Source organism: Sinohyriopsis cumingii, chromosome 6, assembly GCF_028554795.1.
Source record: "Sinohyriopsis cumingii isolate HCF-2022 chromosome 6, ASM2855479v2, whole genome shotgun sequence".
NCBI classification, from domain to species: Eukaryota; Metazoa; Mollusca; class Bivalvia; order Unionida; family Unionidae; genus Sinohyriopsis; species Sinohyriopsis cumingii.
Genome location: NC_142966.1, coordinates 62,578,439 through 62,603,574, shown reverse-complemented (window position 1 = coordinate 62,603,574; position 25,136 = coordinate 62,578,439). Strand labels below are relative to the sequence as shown.

At 42.1% G+C, this 25,136-nt stretch overlaps 1 protein-coding gene across 1 annotated transcript in view; it reads left to right on the top strand.

Moving 5' to 3' along the window:
- Nucleotides 1-25,136, top strand: part of LOC149797069 (uncharacterized) — a 243,610-nt gene that overhangs the window by 186,301 nt on the left and 32,173 nt on the right. The window contains exon 12 of the mRNA XM_089961743.1: nucleotides 116-317. Coding sequence (XP_089817869.1) covers nucleotides 116-317 — 202 coding nt within the window. The remainder of the gene's footprint in view (nucleotides 1-115; nucleotides 318-25,136) is intronic.

Sequence of the window (25,136 nt, the reverse complement as noted above, 5' to 3'; positions counted from 1 at the left end):
CCCATTTTTCTTCAAACGAGCCTTTCTTTAAAGATTCCTATTCCCACAGATATTATACAGAAAAAAATTTAACATCAAAATTCTTTTTATCTTTTTAATTATATTTTAATTTCAGGAAAGATAGTCATGAAGATGACAGGAAGTGGGACAGGAAACATCCTGATAGGTTAAGGGAGAGACGAGGTAGTGGTGAAAGCATATCTAGTCACAAAAGTCAGAAAGATCGGCAGATCAAAAAACTGAAAGCTCACAAAAATGCAGCACCAGACCAGGAGGCAGAGGCCACTGTAAAGCAGAAGTTAGCAGAAAATAGCAAGGTAAGCAGAATGTGAACCCTCTGCAGTGTACTAATTAATGATCACACCCTAATTGTACATCATTTACACTATTATTTGGGGCCCCGAGTGGCCGAGTGGTCTAAAGCGCTCTCTGTTACGGATCACTGCCATCTCACCTCTGTCTGCGTGGGTTCGAGTCTCGGATTCGGCTAATGTGGGTATGTGAGAAAGCCTGCCAGTAGCTTCTCGTGGGTCGGTGGTTCTTTCCGGGGTTTTCCCGGGTTCTTCCTCCACCATTAATACTGGCCGCCATGTATAGCCAATCGCGTGCTGAAAAATGGCGTTAAGCCCTACAACAACAACAACAACAACACTATTATTTAAAAAATGTCAAATTGGATGTACTAGTCTTTATTTATTCACACGATTCACTTCATCTACCTTATTTAAACTGCTTTTTTTAAAAATTCCATAAATGTTCAGGTCACTGTGTAAGAGTGTAACTTAAAAATGCTTACTGTCAGCAGATTCACTAGCTCTCCTCTCTTCCCGCCCAGGAAGAAGAAGAAATAAATCTCCAATTTTAACTGTCATTGATAGTTCCATGTGTGAAGAGAGCATTTTAAAAAACTGCACACATGGAACAAGGTTGGCTGGCTTGCTGTGTTTTAATTGCACACTGAGCACAATATTGACAATATGTGCTGCAGAGGAAATGGAACTGGATCAAATGCATATCAGCAGAATGAATGCAGCTCGACAGTTAATAGTATTGTCCTGGTTTTAGCGTGCATCATATTTCTGTTTCCAGTCTTCATTTGCTTCATGTGAGAGAAGCCTTCTGGCAATATGGCTGGTAAAAACAAGATTACATCCATCAAACTGAAAACAATGTTGGGTGACTGGTCATTGTAAGTAGTGAAGGGGGCCACCCTAGCGACAATGGGAATTAGCATTACAGAGACCCCTGGGCCACTCTAGCGACAATGGAAATTTAACATGGAGAAAAATCGTGGGCCACTCTAGCGACAAGGGGAATTAACATGGGAAAAAACCCTGGGCTTGTCTAGCGACAAGGGAAATTGAACATGGGATTTTTTTTTTTTAAATTTTTTTAAAAAAAATTTTTTTTAAAAAGGGGTAGGCAATGGAAAGGCTATCTCTTTTCGAGAAATATGGCTGGCCCTGAAAAGGGCCTTTGGGTTTATGTTAATATGCCCTTAACATAAAGGGCATCTGCAACATCTTCTTCTTCTTAGGCTTCGTCGAATGGTAGGTCCATAAACTAAAACTCTTTTCAGGCATCCTTGCCTCTCCACGTAAATTCTACGTATCCATAGGCTCGTGTCGGTCCTGTTGACAACGGTCCACTTGGATCGGACATACATGAGCATGTCCGTCCTGAACATCATCGTTGACACAAGGGTTGAAGATTCAACGTCTGTCCACATGTTGAGGCTCTTAGAATAGGTGAATCAATGCAGTGAACGGCGCTTATTTATAGGGGCGGAAAGGATTGAAACGGATTGAGTTCATTTACCAATCCGAACACGCGTTACAGAATTCAGTCAGCTCGCATCCAATCCGAAGAGAGCAGTCTGTGACGTCACGTAGTCAATATAGATTCGCTAGCGCTTGTGTGCAGTCAATCTATGCGACAGTGATTCAACATGACGGAAACTCAGAAAACGATCCAGTGGGGTGCACCAGCAGGGGAGACTGCCCAAGGGAACCCGGACTTACTTTCAGAAGAGGTGAATTGGGATTTTGTGGATTTTCTCTCCTCGCAAGAATTTGTTCCGGAACCTTCGTTACTTTCTTCATTACCGCAAGTGGAGAATTTTAGACAGAGACAGAAAGAAGAATTGGAGAAATTTATACAACGACAAAAGGAAGCGGAACAGACTTTTCTCCTACAGCAACAGCAACAAGAAGAAGAGGTAAGAAAAAAACAACAGCAACAACAGCAAGAAGAAGTAGCAGCAAAGAAACAAGAGGGTGAAAATCAAACGGTCACGGTACTGTTGGACATTTTAGCGGAGTTAAGAAGTCTGAAACAAATGTATCAGACTTCTTTATCACGACCGAAGAGAATACGACCTTCCCGAGCCAAACATGTCAACCCTGTGACTAAGCCTACCGTACCACCCTTAGTGATTTCAACCCAATCATCATCAACATTACGCAGTCCAGAAGTAGGCCTTGGCCGTGGCAAAGGCTTAAGGCAGTTAAAATTGATTGCTTAAACTCACCCCTACACCATGAAAAAAAGGCCCTTTTCAGGGCCACCCACATTTCTCGAAAAGAAATACAATTTCAATTTGCCAATAACTCAAAAAAACTCACCCATGTTACCCTTATAGTACGTGTCTGTGTATGAGTGCGTGAGTGTAGCTTCTTATTTTAAAATCAAAACTCAAAGACTCTTACCTTATATCATTCATTTATTCTTTTCTCCATTTTTTACAATCCAATTCACAATTATCAACACAACACTTTAATAAAAAGTTCATTGATTTCTTCTTTTCTCCTTGTTTAGTCTCTCCGTTTTTTGAATTTCTTCACCGTCACACTCTTTTCCTCTTCTTCCTCCTCGCTTTCTTCCCTTCTTCTTTTTTTCTCCTGTTTCTTTTTCTTCACCTGTCTTCTTTCTTCCTCAGAAGAATCCCTCTCTTCCTCTGAAGAATCCCTCTCTTCTTCTGAAGAATTCCTTTTTTCTTCTGACTCCTCTTGTTTCTTTTTTGGGCAATCTGGAGACCAATGTCCTTTTTCTTGACAATAATAACAGGTATCTTGACTTTTGTCTCTTTTATCCCCTGTTTTTTTTCTTTTTTGACGGTCTGGACACTCTGAAGACCAATGCCCTTTCTTCTGGCAGATATAGCAAGTATCTTGACTTTTATCTCTAAAGGAAGGAGAGTAGTCCGTAGGCTGGTCTGAAGAGAATTTTCTAATGACCCCTCGCAAAGCTCTGACGAAACGTTCCATCTGATCAGTCTCTTCCATCGTTGTGCTCGGCTCGAGAGTGAAATGAATAGTGAAAGGACAAGACACACACCCTTTTATATACGCTGGTCTGCTATGACTATAAAGTAGTTTATGGTGTTTGAACTTGAGTCATTTGACTTTTTGCTTTCAAGATGAAACGATCCCATTCATTCGAGAAGAAAGAAGAAAGTAAGAGGCAGAAACGTGATCTATCGCCTCGTACCAGGGCTGAGATCTTGGCACAAATTCATGCCAGTGATTTTGAAGAGGACATGAGTGAACCAGAATCCGAACCCTCTAAACCAAGTTCACCACCCTTAGTCAACCCTGAAAAGTACTATTCCATTCGAGAGACGGAAAAGCGCTCCTCTAGAAAATTTAGAACCACGGCTTACAAATACACGGTGAAGTTTAAAGATTTCAAGGCTCAAGTGCCGTTAGAGAAAGCAGAAGTGTTCATCACCGAGGTGTGGGATTCTTTGCTCACTGCACTCAAGCGACAATGTCAACCCAAAGAAGACGATCGCTTGAGACTTTCCATACAACACGACGGTTTGAAATCCCCTGTTTGGATCGAGTTTAGCACCCCTGCAGAATTGACTGCTTCCAAAGTCATGGACAAGATTCAACACGTACAACAATCTAATGATCAGTTTGACATCACCGATGGTAAAGCCACACTGGACATGACCCACGTCTCTCCTCCTCAAGGGACAGGACGCAAAAAGATGTTATTGGTGGACGACCTTCGCAACACCAAAACGAGTCTCGTCCGAATTAACAACCCTCATGACCAGATGTGTTTAGCTCGTGCCATCGTGGTGGGACGAACCTATGCCAACAAGAACGACACGGTAGAATGGAAAAGAACCTGGAAAACTATTCAACGATCCGATCGAGCCAAACAACGAAGCGAAGCAGAACTCCTGTTACAACAAGCCGGACTGTCCAAAGACACACCCTGTGGCATTCCTGAGATGCAAAAATTGCAAGATACCCTAGCTCCACGATACACCTTGAAAGTGCACCCTCAAGAAGTGCGCGGACCTCTGTTGTTTCGAGGCCAAGATTTTAAGGACGGAAAATACATTCACCTTTATCATCACGATGAACATTTCGATACCATTACCAGTATCACCGGATTCCTGAGATACAGATATTACTGTGAGAAATGTGACCATGGTTATAACAATCGAGAGCAACACAAGCATTGTGGATCGAAATGCTCAGGATGTTTGGCCTCTTCACCCTGTCTGAGCGAAGAACCAGTGCCTTGTTCCACTTGTCTGCGCACGTTTGTCAGCCCTACCTGTTACCAACAACATCTGAAAACGCAAGGTTCACAGAAGAAATGCGCTTGTCAACTCCTGAGATTGTGCCCTACGTGTGAACAAGTCATACGTACCAATAATACCAAGGCACACGTATGTTCAGGAAAGAAAAAATGTCACATTTGTCACCACATCGTGGACTTGGAACACCAATGTTACGTGCAAAAATACCAACCCCCACCAGAGAAAGAGGACGGTCACAAGAAGAAAGGCAATTTCATCTTTTTCGATTTCGAATGCATGCAAGAGACCGGCATTCACATTCCTAATTTCTGCGTGGCTCATCGAGCGTGCGAGAAGTGCATTCAAGAACCTATCTTCAGTCATTGCCCTCACTGCAGCAAGATTCCCGGAGGGCGTGAAAAAATCTTTCGGGGACCTAACACGTTAGCCGATTTTGCCCAATGGGTCTTAGACCCCGTCGAAAAGACGTGGAGCCAAGAGGACATCGAACGTTACGGAGATTGTCATCGTCATGCCACGGTGATGGCTCACAATTTCTCCGGATACGATGGACAGTTTCTTCTCAGATACTATACGGAACAAGGCACCGAGCGTCCTAAAGTGACTTTGAACGGAGCCAAAATCATTTTCATGCAAGTGGGACAAGTGCAGTTTAAAGATTCGATGAGCTATTTGGCCATGCCTTTGAGTCGAATGCCTAAAACGTTTGGAATGACAGAAATGGCTAAAGGGTACTTTCCACACTTTTTCAATACGGAAGCCAATCAACACGCCGTTCTACCCCATTTACCAGAGGCTCACTATTACGACCCCGACAACATGCGTACCGAACAACGAGAAGCTTTCTACGCTTGGTACCAGGCTCACGCCTCGGACCCTTTCGACTTTCAGGAAGAAATGCTAAAGTATTGTCGTTCCGACGTGGACATTTTACGACGTTGCTGTGGAAAATTTCGAGAACTGTTCATGGAACACGGAGGGGTCGATCCTTTGAAAGAAGCTTGCACCATTGCCAAAGCGTGTTCCTTAGTGTATCGACAACGATTCATGCCTGAAAACACTGTGGCTGTCATCAGCCCTCAAACGACCCACTTTGTCAAACGTCAATACTCGGTCAAAGCCCTACGTTGGTTACATTACTTGTGCGACAAGGAAGACAAGTGGATTCAGCATGCCCGCAACGGAGGAGGCGAAAAGACCATCGGAACGTATTCGGTCGATGGCTGGGACTTAGAAAACCCCAAGATCGTGTACGAGTTTAACGGTTGTTTATTTCACGGATGTCCCGTCTGTTACCCTGACCGTGGCACTAAAAATCAGTTTTTGCAACGAACCATGGAAGACTTGTACCAGGACACTTGTCAGCGACGCCTAAAGTTAGAACAGCAAGGATACCAAGTGGTGGAAATGTGGGAACACGAGTACGATCACCGTATGAAAACTGATCCCGAGTTTAAACGCCTCGTGGAAAGTTACCAGTTCATGGACCCGCTGAACCCGAGGGATAGTTTGTACGGAGGAAGGACCAATGCCACCTGTTTGCTGTACCAAGCCGACGAAGAGAAAGGAGAAGAAATCAAATACTTGGACGTGTGTTCGCTGTATCCCTACGTGTGCAAATATTGTCGCTTTCCTGTAGGGCACCCGCAATTGCTGACGGAACACATCGACCTGAAAAACATTCGACAATACGAAGGCTTGATTAAGTGTAAAGTTTTACCTCCCACGAACCTATACCATCCCGTCTTACCTCACCATTGTCAAGGCAAACTGATGTTTCCCTTGTGCCGTACTTGTGCCGAAACGTGCAACCAAGATCAACCTTGCCATCACAGCCAGGAAGAACGGGCCTTGACGGGAACCTGGGTCAGCGTAGAATTGTTCAAAGCTCTGGACATGGGATACCAACTGTTAGAAGTGTACGAAATTTGCCACTTTCCCAAGACACAACAATACCGCAAGGGTGACCCCACGCAGAAAGGCATTTTCGCCGACTACGTGGATGCCTTTTTGAAACTGAAACAAGAAGCCAGCGGCTATCCTTCCTGGTGTCACACTCCCGAAGACCAAATACAATTCAAAGAGAAATATTACGAACAAGAAGGTATCACTTTAGACCACATCGAGAAAAACGAAGGCAGGCGATCGTTTGCCAAAGTGATGTTAAATTGCTTGTGGGGTAAAATGGCACAACGACCGTGTTTACCCAAGACGGAATATTTGACAGAACCTTCCCGCTACTTCCAGATGATTCACGACAAAACCAAATACATGAAACACGTGGACGTCGTTCGAGAGAATTTGATCTTGGTCAATTACGAAGAAGATCTGGACTTTGTGCAAGACGACCCTTTTGGAAATGTCATCATTGCGGCTTACGTGACAGCCCATGCTCGCTTAAAATTGTACGAAGCTTTAGAACTGTTAGAAGAACGCGTCCTGTACTTTGACACGGACAGTTGCATTTACATCCATCACCCGATTCAACATCACCCTAACATCGAAGGAGACCGTTTAGGAGCCTGGACAGACGAACATCCCGACGACAAGATTCTAAGTTTCGTCAGTGGCGGTCCCAAAAATTACGGCTACGAATACCGGGACAAACAAGGAGAAGTGCACACGACGTGCAAAGTGAAAGGACTGACTCTGAATTATCGTACCAGTCGAGTGGTCAACTTTGGGGTATTGAAAGAAGCCTTGCAATCGGGAGAGGATGGAAACTTTAAAGTGACCACTCACCAACCGAACAAGATTGTACGTTTACCCACTCACCACATCGTCAGTCGACCTTTGGAAAAAGTTTATCAAATCGTGTACCAGAAGCGAGTTCGACTTCCCAATCATTTCACCTTACCGTATGGACACGTTGGTATAAAACATTGGTTGTAAGAGGATAGCCACCCACCAGAAAGATGACTTCGCCACAGCAAGAATCGAGTGAGAAACACGATGAGAACTCCAAGTTCAAACCCTATCATTTTCCAGTCTTCTTACCTGACTATTGTGATTGTGCCCGTCGATTGAACACGTTTCAGAAATGGCCTACGGATAGGGAAGGATTACCTTCTTCGCATGTTTTAGCTAGAACAGGATTTGTCTACTTGGGACCTGAGTCAGGATTGGGATACGAGGTACAGTGTTTCGCTTGCGGACTGAAGTTACGAATGGATCTATGTATCTATAAAGATTCAGCTATTCTGGAGCATACTCGATGGTCTCCGCATTGCCCTTACCTTTCTATGGCCTTTCCACCCATTACACTACGGTACAATGTTGACGGTACCTTAGAGACGGTACCTTCCGAAACAAGACATAAAAAACGTAAAAAAGGAAAGATGTACAAGCTGGAGACTGCATTGCGACTAGTATAAAAAGGGGACTATGGTCAAGATCGATAGTTCATTGTGACTACCAAGACCGAGCGAACAAGATGAATACTTTGAAAAAGACATCGTTCCAGTTTGGGGATTGTAAAAAAGTTGTATCTTCCTCTAGTGTGACTAATACTGGATGGATAAGACCCATGCATTGCGACGGAAAATGTCCGGAAGGAAACTGCGATTGTCCATGTGGTTACCATTGTAATTGCGTAACGGAGTTTGCAGACGAGTGCGATTGTGAGCCTTGCGATGGGACCGATGCTGCACGTTGTGACCTGAGCGATGCCGTAAAGCATCATGGGAACTTTGTTCTCACTGCCCCTGTCATGGAAAGTGATGCTGTGCGTGTCAAACCTGAGGGATGCGAAAGCGATGCCGCTCGTCCTCTTAGACATTTTACCGGGTTTAAAGGGGAATGTTCACCTTCACGTCTACCCCCCTACGGATGTCATCCAGCCCTGAGCAAACTCCTGTTCCTGTCACCCAACCCTTATCGAAACGAACCTGTGAAAGACGAATATTCGTTTCCTGTGCGTTTGTCGGAATACTGCGACTTTGAAAATCGTCTTCAATCGTTCAAAGGAAAATGGCCAAAGTATCTGGGAGGACCGACCCCCGAAGAATTAGCCAGAGCCGGATTTTTCTACTTGGGCGAAGGAGATAAAGTCAAGTGCTTCAGTTGCGGTGTGTCACTTCACCACTGGGAACCGCAAGATTCGGCCTACGTTGAACATGCTCGATGGTCACCGAATTGTCATTACTTACCTTTAGTGGGACCGAGACATTGAAGTAACTTCTTACCATAATCATCTGTTCATGAATACTTTACAAGAGAACATTCGTGCTTTGCCTGTGGAGTTGAGAGAACGCATTTACCGAGAGCTGGTCAAAATACAAGTGAAACGTAAAGAACAATTGCATCCGATACGTCACCGGTGTTTGAACCACTGGTACCTGAAGGCTATACAAGGACTGATTCAATTGAAAGTGTTCCATTGGACAGACATTGATCAACGACCTCCTGGTTATAAAAAGGAATGGTTTGGTATTGACGATTCTATCTACTACATTGTAAACGTACTGCATCGAATTCCAGAGGAAGAGTTAACGAATTACCAACATCTTGAACACAATGTCAACTTGGTGAAAGAGGAAACTTCTGAACGAATTGTAATGTGTAGATTAGTGACTCAACGATTTAAATTCGACACTGAAGTGAAACCATGTTTGTGCAAAGAGTACATTTCTTGTGTCAGACCAAAGAGGATTTAGTATGACCTATTCATGGATACTTTACAAGAGAACATTCGTGCTTTGCCTGTGGAGTTGAGAGAACGCATTTACCGAGAGCTGGTCAAAATACAAGTGAAACGTAAAGAACAATTGCATCCGATACGTCACCAGATCTTTAACCACTGGTACCTGAATGGTATAAGAGAACTGATTCGTCAGAAATTCTTTCAATGGTCAGACATTGTTCAACACTTTGAGGTCGCTAATGATCGACATGTTCATGATTATGGTTACTTCGAGATTCACCTACAGCAATACATTGAGGAAGACAAGTTAAAGGATTACCAACATTTGTTACGTGGAATCTACTTAGAGGAAGAGGAAACACCTAAACGAACTCTGACGTTTCGGTTACAGTATGCAAGATTTAGATTCCCTACTGGAGAACGAACATCTCTGGCTAGAAAGTACGTCTATTGCATCCGAAAAAAAGAGAATATAAAAAGAGGCTGCCATGCCACGGTTTATGTCACATGTCATCCAACAGATTCCGTGGAAGGAACTCAATGACCATATTCAAACCGTGGATCATTACCATCAATTATTACAAGAACTGTATCCATTCAATTTTGGACGACAAGTGGTGTGTGTCTTAGTGACTTGTTTTCTGGGATTTCGTTTACCAGCCGATTCTTTGTGGACTCTTTACGATCAGTACTTACCACCTCCATGGCCTTAAATGGTCACGAAAAACTCCTTTTGTTCAAAGCCTTGCGTTTTCATCTGGATACTTCTCGACCTCAACAGGAAAAAAAGATTCGTCAACTTTTAGCGACCCAAGACGTGTATGACGATGTGTGTGTAGCTTGTGACTTACACCCTCATTGGACAGATGTTCGTGATTGGAAAAAGGGGGGTTTTGAGGTTTGGACCCAAGAAGTGGCCCAGTATGCACAAGAGTTGTTCAAGGAAAAAAGTTACTTTTCAACCCGTGTTAGTGACGGTGCCAGAAGAACCCGTCACCGAGAACAACCACTCGCTTCAGGACAGGACTGTCATGGACAGGCCTGAAAGGTCATTCCGGGAGGACACTTGTGTGACAATACCTCATGTAGAGACTGTAAGAACATTACACACTGTCCCTAGGACATCTTGGTTAACCAAAACATGTTGTACAGACACTTGTTTATATTCCACTTTGATCGCTTTGCTGTGTTTTATATTCCTGTACATCACTATTTGGGTTGTATGTATTTTTGTCTTTCGTATTCATGTTTGAAAAAAAAAAACATTCAATAAACGTGTTCTGAAAAAGTATATAAACTCTTGTCTTGTTTGTTTTTTCGTGTCACAAGTGACATTTCTCACACCATGGCTACCTCTGCTGTCTCTGCTCCCTCTTCCTCTACTGTCAAAGTCATCGACGAACACTTAGATCGTGCCAGTTGGGAGGCTTTGTATCTTCGCCATCCCTTTAACATGCTCATTGCTGGACCTAGCGGTTCAGGCAAAACCGAATTCGTCAAACGTTTGATCGAACATAAACATCATTTGATCGATCGGCCCCCTCAACGGATCGTGTGGTGTTACAAAGAGTGGCAATCGGCGTACAGCCTTTTGCGAGAAAGTCAAGGCGATTCCATCGTGTTTGTGGAAGGCATTCCTAAAGAAGACGACGGCATCGTCTCTGACTCCCGTCTAACCCATTTGGTCATTTTCGACGACATGTTAGGAGAAGACGAAGAAGAAATTAAATTGTGGTTTACGCGCAAAGGGCATCACCGTAATGCCAGTGTCGTTTACATCACCCAAAATTTGTTTCAACAAAGTAAAGCCCATCGCACCATCAGTCTCAATGCGCATTACGTGGTCTTGTTTAAAAGCCCTCGAGATAAATCGCAAGTGCAAGTCTTAGCCAAACAGTTAGGAACGCCTTGGCTGACTCAGGCGTATGACGATGCCACTCAAACGCCACATGCCTATTTACTCGTCGATTTGAAACCTACGACCCCCGAGGATTTGCGATTTCGTACCCACTTGTTTCACCACTGGTGCCAAGACGGAGGGCCTGTCCTGTACACGTCTCCGTCCTCGACTTCATTTCACTCCTCCCATGAAAAAAATCTATAAAAACCTCGGACCCTTTTTCGTCTGTCTCACACAGTGTGAACATGACGTCCCTTCAGTCACATCTTCCCGTCAAATTGATTCGTGCCTTGTATGGCATCAGCCGAGAAAAAGATCCACAAACACGAGCCCGTGTCTTAGAAGCTAGTCTCAAAGAAGTCTTACGATGGTTCACGGTGACGGCACGTCAATTACTCCAAGGAATCATTCAGATTCCTCATCAAACCCAACGCTTTTTCGATCGAAACAAAGTCGCTTTGGTCCAACTGGCCGATCCCCGCATCGACACTCAAACCAAAAAACAAATCATTTTGAAACCTGGAGGGAGCGGTACTCTAGGAGGGGTCATCATTCGCTCACTCTTAAGATGGGATCCTAATGCCCCCAAAGTTATCCCCAAGACAAAAGTTCAACGAAGCCCCAAGAAGAAAAAGAAAAAGACCAAGTCCCCAAGAAGAATAACTTCTCCAGTGGCAGGACCCTCCTCTTACCAGACACCACCCCGGAAAAAGAAAAGAAGCCCCCAGAAAAAGAAACAGAGAAAAAGTCCTCAGAAAAAGAAAAGTCCACAGAAGAAGAAAACTAGTCGCAAGAGAGGCACTTCGGCCAGGACGCAACCTTACACTCGCAAACCACGACCTGTCACATCGTCTCCGGCAGCCTCACGTTTGTCCACTTCTCCGTTGATGTCACCAGGAACTGAAGAGTACTTGGAGACGTTGATCACACCAAGAACTTCTCCGTTGATGACCCCCAAAAGAACTTCCCCAGTGGCAGGACCTTCCCATTTAGCGGCAGTGGCTGCTGCTCACAAAGTACCTTCTCCCAAAATCAAAGTCCATGAAAGATCGGGCATGTTACAAAGTTTACTGGATTTGTCCAAGCAAGAACTGGCTCGATTTAGTCCGTTACGTACCCCTGCACGACGTGTCATGCCTGTCCTCAAACTGATAAAACGTAAAGACAATCAGTGGCGACGCGTTCCAGTATAAAAATGGCCTGTGACCGAGTAGGGTATCAGTGTTTTTAGGTGCTCCTAAAGACTCAAAGATGTCACCCTCCAGAAAACCCCAAGGAAAGAAAAGGAAAGGACTACCACCACGTTTAGCCAAACATGGGGACTTGTTATCTGTCCTGTCCAAAGCTTCTCCACCCCTACGAAAAAAACTCATTCAAACGGCCTCCAAAGAGGTCATCGATACCGTGTGCGAATGTTGTTTGAACGTTTTGAAAGGCACGATCCCTTTGTCCAAACACCAGAAACAATGCTTAGGCAAACATCGTCACGTTCTTCGAAAAATGGTTCAAAAGAAAATTCCCATTCGTCAAAAAAAGAAGATGTTGGTCCAACGTGGAGGCATTTTACCTCTCTTGTTAGGCCCCATACTAAAAGGAGTCTTGGGAACCATGTTGGGAGGACTGATGGGAGCAAGATAAAAAGGCCTTCGGAAGTCCCAAGATCTCAGAATTCATCCCTGACAACCCCATGGAAGGACGAAAACTAGCTTTAGTGCCTTACAAACGATGGATGGAATACCATCGGTGGCAAGAACAACGCACCCCGCATTTACCTCCCAATCCCAATTTGAGCGAGATGTCCCAGTTACAACACGAATTGCAATCCTTGATGGATCGCCAAGATTTGTCCGAAACAGAAAAATCGCAAAAGTATGGTCAACTCTTGCAACGACTGCAACTCTTTCACCAGAAAGCTTTAGACGAAACAGCTTTACCCACTCTAAAAGATTTTAAGACCTTGATGAAAAGTCCAGCACCATCATTACCACCACCACCACCACTACCATCCCCAAGGGTTACCAGAGATGCTACCCCACAAAGACCTGAGGAAGAAGAGATGCGCGAAGTGTTTCAAACACCGTCAGCAGCTCCCATTTCGAGTAAGATTGCAGGATCCTTGTTGACCCCGTCCCCCACACCCCAACGAGAAGAAATGAAAGCTTGGGTTAAAAAGATGATGTCCACGCCTTCTTCGACAGAAGTGAAAAAGAAAGAAGGGAAACCAGAAGTGAAAAAAGAAAAGAAAACCAAAGTCATTCCATTGCCACCTCCACCTCCACCTTCGACTTCTACTCCCGTAGCCCATCGGACACGTAAATCCGTTTCCAAACCACCCTTTCGTCCCACCCAAAGTAGCATCACCGAAGAGTGGGTGACTTATTAACACACAAAATAAAAAAAATGGAAAAAGTCTTAGCCAGCATTTACTACGATCCCTCGCATCCTGCAGGTTACGCAGGAGTTCAAAAATTGTATCGTGCTGCCAAAACGCGGCTGAAAAGTCTCCGTTTACCTCAAGTACAACGATGGTTACAAGAACAAGCTACCTACACTTTACACAAACCCATTCGACGCAAGTTTGCCAGAAGTCGCACCCGAGTGGAAGGCATCGATCATCAATGGCAAGCCGATTTAGCCGATGTCTCTCACTTGGCCAGCTACAATCGTGGTTACAAATATTTGTTTTGTGTCATCGACGTCTTTTCCAAATTTGCCTGGGTCGTACCCTTGACTTCCAAATCCAGCAGTGAGTTAGTGCGAGCCCTGCAACGAGTGCTGAAACAAAGCGGTCGTCACCCTCTTCGATGGCAAACGGACAAAGGCACCGAATTTCTGAACCAAGCTTTCCAAAAAGAATTAAAGAAACGTGACATTCATTTTTTTACCACCGAGAATCCCGAAACCAAAGCCAGCATCGTGGAACGTTTTCAACGCACTTTGAAAGAACGCATGTGGAAATATTTTACGCATCACCACACTCTGAAGTACATCGACATCTTACCACACCTGGTGCAAGCGTACAACCAATCTTACCATCGAAGCATCGGACGTGCCCCGCAAGACGTGACTCCCGACAACGAAGTGCTGGTGTTCGAGCGCCTGTTCGGTACGTCCCCGACGAGGGCTGTCCCCAAGAAAAGTGGAGAGTTGACCGTGGGAGATTGGGTGCGCATTGGCAAAACCAAACGCACTTTCGACAAAGGTTACTTACCTAACTGGACGACCGAACTGTTTCGCGTCACTGGACGAGTACATGGCCGTCATCCTACCGTCTATAAATTGGAAGACATGAACGGAGAAGTACTCAAAGGAACGTTTTATTTGCCCGAGTTACAACGTGTCACCAAAAAAGAAGACGACGTGTACGACATCGAAAGCATTCTCGAACGCAGAACCCGTAAAGTGGGCAAACGACGTGTCAAAGAAGTCAAAGTACGTTGGAAAGGATATCCACCCAGTTTCGATTCTTGGATCGACGCTTCGCAAGTCATCGACTATAAAAAGAAGAAGTGACCATCATGCCCTTTCACACAGCAGCAGACGCAGCTACGTCGACCAGTCCTTCTTCCCCTAGTTCTTCTGTGCAAGATTTACAAAAACAACCCTTGTGGGTGTGGTGTGGAGAACGTGTGCCTAAAACGCAAATCGTCTTTTTCTGCCAAATCTTCGTGGTGTATTGTGTCATCGGGGCAGCCATCGCCAATTTGAGTTTGCAACAAGGAGACAAACAATTGTGGACCATTTTATTGAGCAGTTGCATCGGTTACCTGCTTCCCAATCCCTCCCTGAAATTCTCCTCGAACGGGAACGTTGTGTCCAGTGCCAGTGCCAGTCACCACTCCAACAACCAGAACCCCATTTTGGGCGGAGACACACCTCTGACATCCACTAATATTCCCTCGGACAGCCACAGAACTCTGGAATTATGAGTCACCAAAACCAATTTTACTTAACCTTACCCAGTGACAGTTCCATGGAGGTGTTTCCCCACAACACGTTGTGCTGTTACACGGCCAAATTACCTCAGGCCATCCCCTTAGATCACGAAGCCCATTGGGAAGTGGCTTTAGTGGAAATCATTCACCCGACCCAAGTCCTCAATGTCCTTCCCAATCAAAATTTTTTTCATGTGGAAGTTCATGACGAGTCATTGCAACAGGAGTTGAATAAGAAAGTCATATATGACAATAAAACCTATAATGAGAAAACTCAAAAGTGGACCTACCACTTTTTCATTCCCCCAGGTTATTATTTCAGTGGTCAACATTTGGTCAACATCATAGCTGCCAAGTTTAATGGCGTGTTTGGGAAAGCTTTGGAGCATGTCAGCAAAAGTGTCACCATGGAGTACCACAAAGTAGCTCGTCGCTTCTCGATGAAATTTGAGCGGAGTAAAATCATGTCCATTTTATTTTGTCCTGAATTGTTTGACATGTTGGGCGGAGACATGAACCTGAGAATGAACATACTCAAGAACAACGAATTACCCATCGTTTACGACAACGAGTCTTTTAGCAAGTTATTTCGTACCCCAGTAGAACTGAACCAAGGACTGAATTTGATGTTCGTGTACTCCGATGTGGTGGAGTATAACGTGGTGGGACACACCTCCGTGCCGTTACTGCGTGTCATTCCTTTCAAAGTGGATTCTGCCGCAAACGCTGACGAGGAAGGTGGAAACACTTACCACGTCCACCGCGAATTTGTCCATCCTCATTATTTGCCGGTCAGCAAGTCGTATTTGGACACGGTCAACATTACTATAAAAGGAGATTTGGGACAAAATATTCCATTCACCAAAGGAAAAGTCACGGTGAAACTCCATTTTCGAAAACGGTTCTCTCACGATTCGTAAGCAAGTCATGTATCCAGTGTACCAAGGGGTGGCACGACAGCGAGGACACGGTTTAGGAGACATGTTAAAATCGGCCTTTCGTTCGGTGGCTCCGGTGTTGAAACCGATGGTGACACGCGGATTGCACGCCTTGAAAGATGCGGCACTGACGCAAGGCAAAGAATTTCTCCAAAATGTCATCATCGACAAACAAAACCCTAAAGAAGCCTTCATGAGGGCAGGCAAAAATGTCCTGCTGCAAACGGGCAAAGACATTTTAGGCCGACGAGACACACCTATAAATGCCCTGCACGCTACCGAGTCAGGCATTCAGCAAGGACAAGGCAGAAAGAGACGACGAAGAAAATACCCTTTCACCAGACTTCAAGCTAGAAAGGCCAAGAAAAGAAGAACCGTTCGAGACTTAGACGTTTTCGATTATTGAGACACAGCAACAAAAAATGATGCACCGAGAGTCATGTGCTTGTTCCAAGACGGAACTGGATATGTTTGCCATGCCCCCCACCATGATGACGATGCAAGAATCCCAGTGGGTGGAATTTCATCCCGTCTCCTCTTTGACGGATTCCGCTCCCATCGAGTTCGAAATCAAAGGACAACCCGAAGATTACATCGATCTGAATAGCAGTTACCTGTATTTGAAAGTCAAAGTGATCAAAACTGACAACACCAATCCTGGAGCCAATGATAGGGTAGCGCCCGTCAACAATTTCATGCATTCCTTGTTCAGCGAAGTGGACTTGTACTTGAATAACAAACTGGTCAGCAGCAGCATGGATACTTACCCATATCGTGCCTACTTGGAAAATCTCTTGACGTACGGAAAAGAAGCCAAGAATACTCATCTGGATGCTTGCGTGGTATGGAAACCTGACACGGCAGGTGCAGGCACGTTTAACGATACAGCCCTGACAGCAGATGACGATGCTCACAATGTGGGGTTTAACACACGTAGAACTAAAATTTTGCAAGGACGTAGTTTAGAACTGATGGATCGTTTGCATTTGGACATGTGGTTACAAGAAAAGTATTTACTGAACGGAGTTGATATTCGCCTGAGACTGAATCGTAGCACTGCCGCTTTCCATTTGATGGCCCATGCCAACGAATACAAAACTGTTATCCAAGAAGCCAGACTTTACGTACGCCGTGTGGAAGTGTTACCTAAAGTGGGAAACGACATCAGTCAGACGTTGAGCAGAACGACCGCCAAGTATCCCATACGAAGAGTGGAAGTGAAAACGTTCACCATTCCTGTTGGACAGCGATCCATGATCGAAGATCATCTGTTCCAAGGACAGTTACCCAAGCGTTTGATCGTTGGTATCGTCAGGAATTCAGCTTTCAATGGACTTCATAACGAAAATCCTTTTGAGTTTAGACACTCTAGCGTGTCCAAAATCGAAGTCAGTCGTGACGGCAAGACCTTGTGTACACGACCCTTTGAGCCTAACTTTGCCCAGAGCAATTACTTGAGATCGTACTTGTCCCTGTACGAAGCCACCGGACAGTTAGGAACCAATACCAGTCACGGTATTATGTACGAAGATTATGCAGGAGGCTATGCTTTGTGGGCCTTTGATTTCACTCCAGACCAAGGCAGCGACGAGGGACATTTCCACCCTATAAAATCTGGCCAGATTCGTGTGGAAATTCAGTTTGCAAATCCTCTGCCAGAGACAGTGAACGTCATCCTGTATGCAGAATTCGATAATACCATAGAAATCAACAGTTTGAGAGAAGTCATTCTAGATTATTAGAAAGCCATGGAAAACTGTTATCCCTCTTTACCTAGTGGAGAAACTTTGGAGATGGAATGTAAGGAGACCGTGGAAGGAGAAGAATCTCAAGACAAAGACGAAGAAGTTTTGATGAAGTCGAGATGGCCAGAACAAGAAGCCCATTTAGTCTCCTGTTTTGCCAAACACTTGGTCGACAAAATGACGGAATTGATCAAGAAAAATTGCTATGGATGTCAAAACGATCATCCCAGTCAAATTCAACACGATAAATGCCTGATGTTGAGTCAAGAAGAAAAATTGGACGAGTATCTGGACGAAGCTTGGAGTCTCATCTCGAACAAAGACGTGTTGCACCAGTGGTATAAAGACTTGCGTGAACATTCTTGTCCACCATTAACCACTCAAGAGATCCATCGTATCGAAGCTCTCCTGAATCAGAGTGAGGAAACAGAACGAATAACCGTTTATTCCTCAGACATTTTCAAGCAAAAAGTCAGGATCGAATTGACAACGTATTATTACCTGTGAAGAAGAAAAAAACAAACACAAAACAATGGATACCTGGGAACTTTATTACCTTTTGAACCACAGTTCGTATACGTCTTCTTGGAATCCCGTCGTCTGTGCTAAAGATGAACTCCCTCATCGCAAACCTAAAGACCATCAAGCTTACGTGATCAACACGGACGACAGTCATCTCCCAGGAACCCACTGGGTAGCCGTCTACTTTCCTCAAGAAGGATGTGTGGAATATTTCGATTCGTATGGATTGCCCCCTTTGGAAGACGATATCATCGACTTTATGAGAAGAAATGCTCAAACCACCCGATTCAATAATGTGAAATTACAAGGCACAGATTCCTTGGTGTGTGGACAGTACTGTGTGTATTTTCTGCATCATCGGAGCCTGGGCTATTCCTTAGAACATTTAGTGACTCATTTCGATCCTCGTTCTTCTGCTAGAAATGATGTGAAAGTAGATCGATGGTTTTGTGACCATTATGTTTATCTTTTGTCTCAAGCTAGGAAACGTAGTGTCCATCAATGGCCTAATGATTTCCAACAGTGGAAATCACAATTTCATTCACAACGTTGTCAGCCCTGTTTAAAGTAGATTGTGAATTGAGAAAAAAATGTTTGTGATTAGAAAAAAAATTGTTTGATGCTATAGTGTTGGATTATTATTAAAAATGTTAGAGTTGTTGTTTAGTGTTAAGTGATTTTTGAATAAAAAATGTTGTGTTTTGAAAAAATGCTTTTGTCTTTTGTTTAGCTATAAGAATGTTGAATTGATGCTCTTTCATTTCTTACTATCCCTCTCATGACAATCACTGAACGTTGCGAATCGAAAACCGTGTGGGGATGTTTTCCTTCACGTCCGCGCTTTCACTTTAAGAACCGGGGTTGTTTCCAGTCTAACCATCCATTGTCGACTCATCCTCCTACGAAGATGTGCTCCAAACTAGCTAAGCTCAACGAAGCCTACGTGAATTTGCATAGGGTCAGACACAGTCTGATACCGAAGCCAGAAGAAATAGAGAATGTGAGAATGTTAAAAATCACTGAAGACCTGATAGAAGAGCTCTTCAGAGAAGAAATGAACAAGGAGAAAGAAGAATGGACAGAGAAGTACAGACTTCAGAGACAGCAGCAACAGCAGCAACAACAACAGCAGCAGCAACCTGAAGCTGACAGAGGCTTTGTCGATTGTCGTATCGACACCAAAGAATTCTTCTTCTCTTTCCGAAGAAGCAGACCTATTGCCAGAAAGTCTATCCTCAGAGGACATCGCATTCTTAGAAACTAAAAGAATGCCATAGCAAAACAAAAAAAACAGCCCTTTTCAGGGCTACCCAATACTCAAGAAAAGAAATAACGATCGATTTGCCAATGTGTGTAGGTAGAGTAGTGTGAATATAAACACTAACTCTTTATTAATAGTGGAAGTGTATGTGTTTGTGTGTTAGTGTTTATAAGTGATAAAGTAGGTTGGTGTGGATAGTAGATTAAAATGATGTTAGTTATTTTGGGCTGTTTGAGGTGTATATTTGGGGTTAGATTGGATTGCTTTGCGTATGTGGATAGTCTATTGAAGTGATGGGTAGCATAAAAAAGTGAGTGAGTGTTTCTTTTAGGTCCGTGCGTTGTTGTTTTTTGGTCATGATCTAGGTAAGATGAATTTTATGTTATTAGGGGGATGTTTTCCTTCACGTACGCGCTTTCAGTATAAATTGAAACTCGTTCGGCAGTCCAGCTACCCTTGTTGATTGATCAACACAGCCAGAAGAATGAACACGAGACTTGAGAAACTGTTGGAGCTTCATGTGCATCTGGAATATGCCAGGCGCATATTAAATGAACTGGCCGCGGAAGCCATTGTAGAGGAGGGAAGGGTAAGAGAGGAGGAAAGAAGAAAGAAAGAAGAGGAGGAGAGAAGATATAAAGAAGAAGAAAGAAGATATAAAGAGGAAAGAAGAAACAAAGAAGAGGAGGAAAAGGAGAGAAGAAATTTCAAAATCCCAGAGAGCGAAAATTGGGATTCTGAAGCGACATATCCTGCCTCTGCTCTCTGCCCCCAAAAGGTAAAAAGTAACTGGGGGATAAGATGTGTATGTGGCGCCAGGCCTGGAAGGTGCCACCATTAACCAGGTGTCCATGAAGTTCCAAACAAAAACAGCCCTTTTCAGGGCTACCCAATACTCTAGAAAAGAAATAACTATTAATTTGCCAATGTGTGTAGGTAGAGTAGTGTGTATATAAACACTAACTCTTATTTCAGATAGTGTGAGGGTATGAGTTTGTGTGTTTGTGTTTTTGTAAGAGCTCAGGTATGTTATTGTGAATAGTAGATTATGGGTTTCTTAGCGTATGTGAAGAGTATAGTTAGGGTTTTATTATATGAAATGAGAAAGTAGGGGATGTTTTCCTTCACGTACGCGCGATGTTGGGTCATCATCTAGGTAAGATCCATTTTATGTTTTAGGGGGATGTTTTCCTTCACGTTCGCGCTTTTCGTATAAGAACCCACAGTGCTCGTTGTTCAAACCATTCTGCAAAGAATACAAAGAAGATGGCTTCTAACCAAATGGACAAAATGGAAAAATTGCAAAACGTTCTCGACAATTTAGGAATGATAGAGCAAATGTTGGTTAACCTAAACGAGGATCACTATTCATATAGTCCCCATCGAGTGAAGATGGAGATAAACAATTTACGAAAAATGAAGGTAATCATCAGTGATCTGTTGAAAGAAATAAAGGAGGAAAAGGAGGATGAAGAGGAAATGATAAGGATGAGAGAATGGAATGAAAAAATTGAAAAAGAAGAAGAAAATGAAAAGAGGAAGAAAGAAGAGGAGGAAGAGAAGAAAGAAGAGGAGAAGAAAAAAAAGAAAGAGAAGAAGAGTGTAGGAGATAAAATAAGAACTTGGTGGAGGAAAAGAAGAAATTAGAAGCAGAAGAAAACCCAAAGGCCCTTTTCAGGGCCAGCCATATTTCTCGAAAAGAGATAGCCTTTCCATTGCCTACCCCTTTTTAAAAAAAATTTTTTTTAAAAAAATTTAAAAAAAAAAAATCCCATGTTCAATTTCCCTTGTCGCTAGACAAGCCCAGGGTTTTTTCCCATGTTAATTCCCCTTGTCGCTAGAGTGGCCCACGATTTTTCTCCATGTTAAATTTCCATTGTCGCTAGAGTGGCCCAGGGGTCTCTGTAATGCTAATTCCCATTGTCGCTAGGGTGGCCCCCTTCACTACTATTGTACTTGAGATTGATATCTATCCATGCTGTCTTTGGGATCTTGGCACAAAATATCAGAAAACAAAAATACCAGCTACTGTTTACTACTGATGCACATGCCTGCACCCCAGTAATACTGAGACGAAAAATTAATGTTTTACAGTCAAAGGAGATGCTCTTAGATTTGGGTACACTTGTGCATGTATAATGTATCTAGCTGGAGTTACAATACAAAATGCAAGTATCGTATATTATGCTGTTTGAACCAAAATGATGCATATCCAATATGATCTGACGTAACTCCTTTGCCTCAGTTGTTGCTTCTAAGACTGAAAGTTCTTGACCAGAGTCATTGTTTATTGTAAAGATGACTGGAAAAAAAGAAAAGAAAAACATACTCGTTTAAAAGTCCACATGGCATATTATTGTTAGTACAAACAAAACATCAGCTTACATTAACCTAGGCAGGTTTCTTTTTGCATAGATAAAATCAAGATTTAAAAACAAAATCATGTTAGAGCTGGAAAGAGGTTTCAACGTTCGTATAAAATACAAGGATCTTAATTTAATGTTATTGTAATATTTTGATTTATATTTGTTATGGGGTGCCTTTGTTATGTGGCCTTTTGTTTGGGTGTCATTATTTAGGACGTGATCGACCAGTGTTATTGCCCAGATAGAGTAAATTATAAAATATAAATTATAGGATGGAATAACAGATCTGAGCAAAGATATTGAATAGAACAACATGAGCCACCATATATAAAATATAACAATTTAATCAAGTTACATAAACAAGATGAATTTGAACATGACATTTGAATGATACGTTTTCTCTTAAAAATAAAATTACAAAATTTGTAAGAAATTACAGAATTTGTTCTGGTATACTGATAAAACAAATTTCATCATAGAATCAAGTGAATGATCAAATTCATTGCTCAGCATGCCTGCATAACCTGTTTGCTTCCAGTCCTTCCAAATTCAATGTTGGTGACAGGTCATGGTCACCTTATTCCTTTTCTCTTCTGTCTATAGCCTCTTATGAATCATCAGACATAATTTGGTTGTCAGCTCTTTCCCAACTGTAGTTCACATATGCAGCTATTTTTTTCCAGTTAAATACATAAATATCGAACTTAAATATTTGTCAGGCTTTTTAACTTCTGGGATCAAACAATAATCCCTACTCTTGTTATGTCATAATTCAACTGAAACTGAGGCTAATATGGGTCACTAGCTATCAATTGATAAATGAAGCCCTGATCTATCACTCATTTTATTTTTCATAACAGCAGTTAGTGACCAGAAATTTGAATCAACGTCATGAAATTTGCAACTTGTAAGAGGAAGAAAAAAATTCTGATTGTAAATAACAATATACAACAAAATTTTGGTCAAATTAAAATGTTGTTAATGCCTGCTGGTGGCAATACTAAATGAAATATATTCCAACTAAATACATCTGTCAAGTGAAATACGTGTTTTCAGTATAATCTTTTGATTCAATTTCAATGTAATTATCATAAATGCCATATGCTGTCTCATATTCAAGCATAAAAAACCATTACAGTGATGCCTTGAGCATTTCCATGGGAACCTAAATGGCTCCTGGTACTGGTTTGATCTCTTGACTGTGTTTGTTGCATGGCTACAATCAATTAATATTGTATTATCACATTATTACATCTTGTATCAAGTCAGTTAAAGGGTTTCAGAGTTGAAAGATGTGCAAGTTCTACCCAGCTGTATGTCATGTCAACTTGTTTAAAATTAACAAATTGAACACTTAAAAAAAAATAGTATTACATTGTTAACATATTTGAGGCCCCAGGTGGCCAAGTGTTCAAAAGCACTAGCCTTTACCATTCACTGCCATCTCACCTCTGTTGGCATGGGTTCAAGTCTCAGGCCAATGCTTGGTAACTGAGAAAGCTGTCAGTAGCTTTCCTTGGATGGGTCGCTTTTACTGGGTTTTTTCTGGATAATCCTCAATCGGTTATTATGGTCGGTATGTATAGCCTATCTTATGCTGATGAATGGTGTTAAATGCTAAAACAACAACAGTAACATAATGAAGGTAGTAAAATAAAGTATCTAACGTCAGTCATTGTTTTAACCTATTCATTCACAAATGTGATTAAGGATAGCAACTGAATCAACAATAACACTAGAATGTATCCATATTCAATTGCATAATGTTTTAAAAATAAAAGTAATTCATACAGAGAAGCAAAAAACTATTTGAATTTTTTTCAGCACTTGTTATAAAACAAATGCCCAACCAATTAACACACTTCAAACCCACAACCATCACTGTTATGCCAATTACTTTCATAATTTTTTTTATAGGTCACTTGGTGACTGGTGCATTGACCTTTTATTACAACTCTATGGTTTTAAACTAAGTAATAGGAAAGAGCAAAAAGCCACCAAGTTTTGAAAAATTCAACAAATAATTTATTTCCCTACAATTCAAAAGTGAAAAAATGTTAAAAGAACTTATGGTATTGAGAATTAAATTCCAAATAATCCTAGAACTTCTAACACGAGTTGTAATAATTAAAGTTCTGAATAAACATTAGTGGTATTCCAGAATAAATCCAATGCTGGAAATGTTGATGTGCCTGTGATTGCCTGTGTTGTATTGATTTGCCAACAGTCTTTTGTTGAATCACAATATAATCCAAGAATGTAACCTTATTTGAATTTCACTATAAATCCATGTCTCTTATTTCAAGAATGTTATTTTTAAGCACTTTTTATTTCCAGAGAAAATAACTTGAATTAAATAATTTGAATAAATAAATTCCAGCCCAAATGTCATAAACTGGACACAACATTAATACAACTGATTCTGCTCAGATCTTAACAGCACAAATGAATAATTTCTAGATGAACGAGATAGCATATAATAAATTTTAAAAAGTTCACAAACAATGCAAATTAAATATACATGGGGATTAGACAGGGTGGGACTCCATTGTGTGTCTTTGGGTGAGGCACTTAATTCCAGTTGATATATAAACTACTTCCATGACTATGCCATACAATACCAAACCAATCAGAACACTGTATCTACCATTTGTAAACTTTACCATCAAAGCCATTTACATACCAAAGATACCTGAATGGGGGGAGGTCCAGATGTTACCATACTTTATGCTATGGGGAAAAAATTAATTTTCAGTGACACATGTTGAAAAAATAACGGCCTTCAGAAATACTTTGACTGTAGATGTTTTGTTGGAGAAATTTAAATATATATGAGAGAGAGGAATAGATGAAACAGTTGAGCTGAATTTTAAAATTTCACCAGTCCTTACCTCTCATAACCTTAATATTTACTCAATGCCATTATCCTTAATTGTTGTAATTTGGTGCGTGACCTGCTAGGAAATAAAAAAATATTAAATGCACAAATATTATTTTAATGTACTGTTTATTCTTGTGTGAAAGTTGGATCCAACTGAAAACTGCATAGACTTAGATATGTTATTGCATAGACTTAGATATGTCATTGCATAATGTGCCAGCAGATCTGTGTCAATGCAGATTCTTAGGATTAATGAGTAGAACAAAAAACGTCAACCAAGATCTGCTTGTTCATTATGTGATGACGAATCAGGGTCTGTATTGTTGAAGTTGGACTTGGCTTACAAGCAAGTATGTATGGTGAATGCAGAATTGCAGTGACAAAT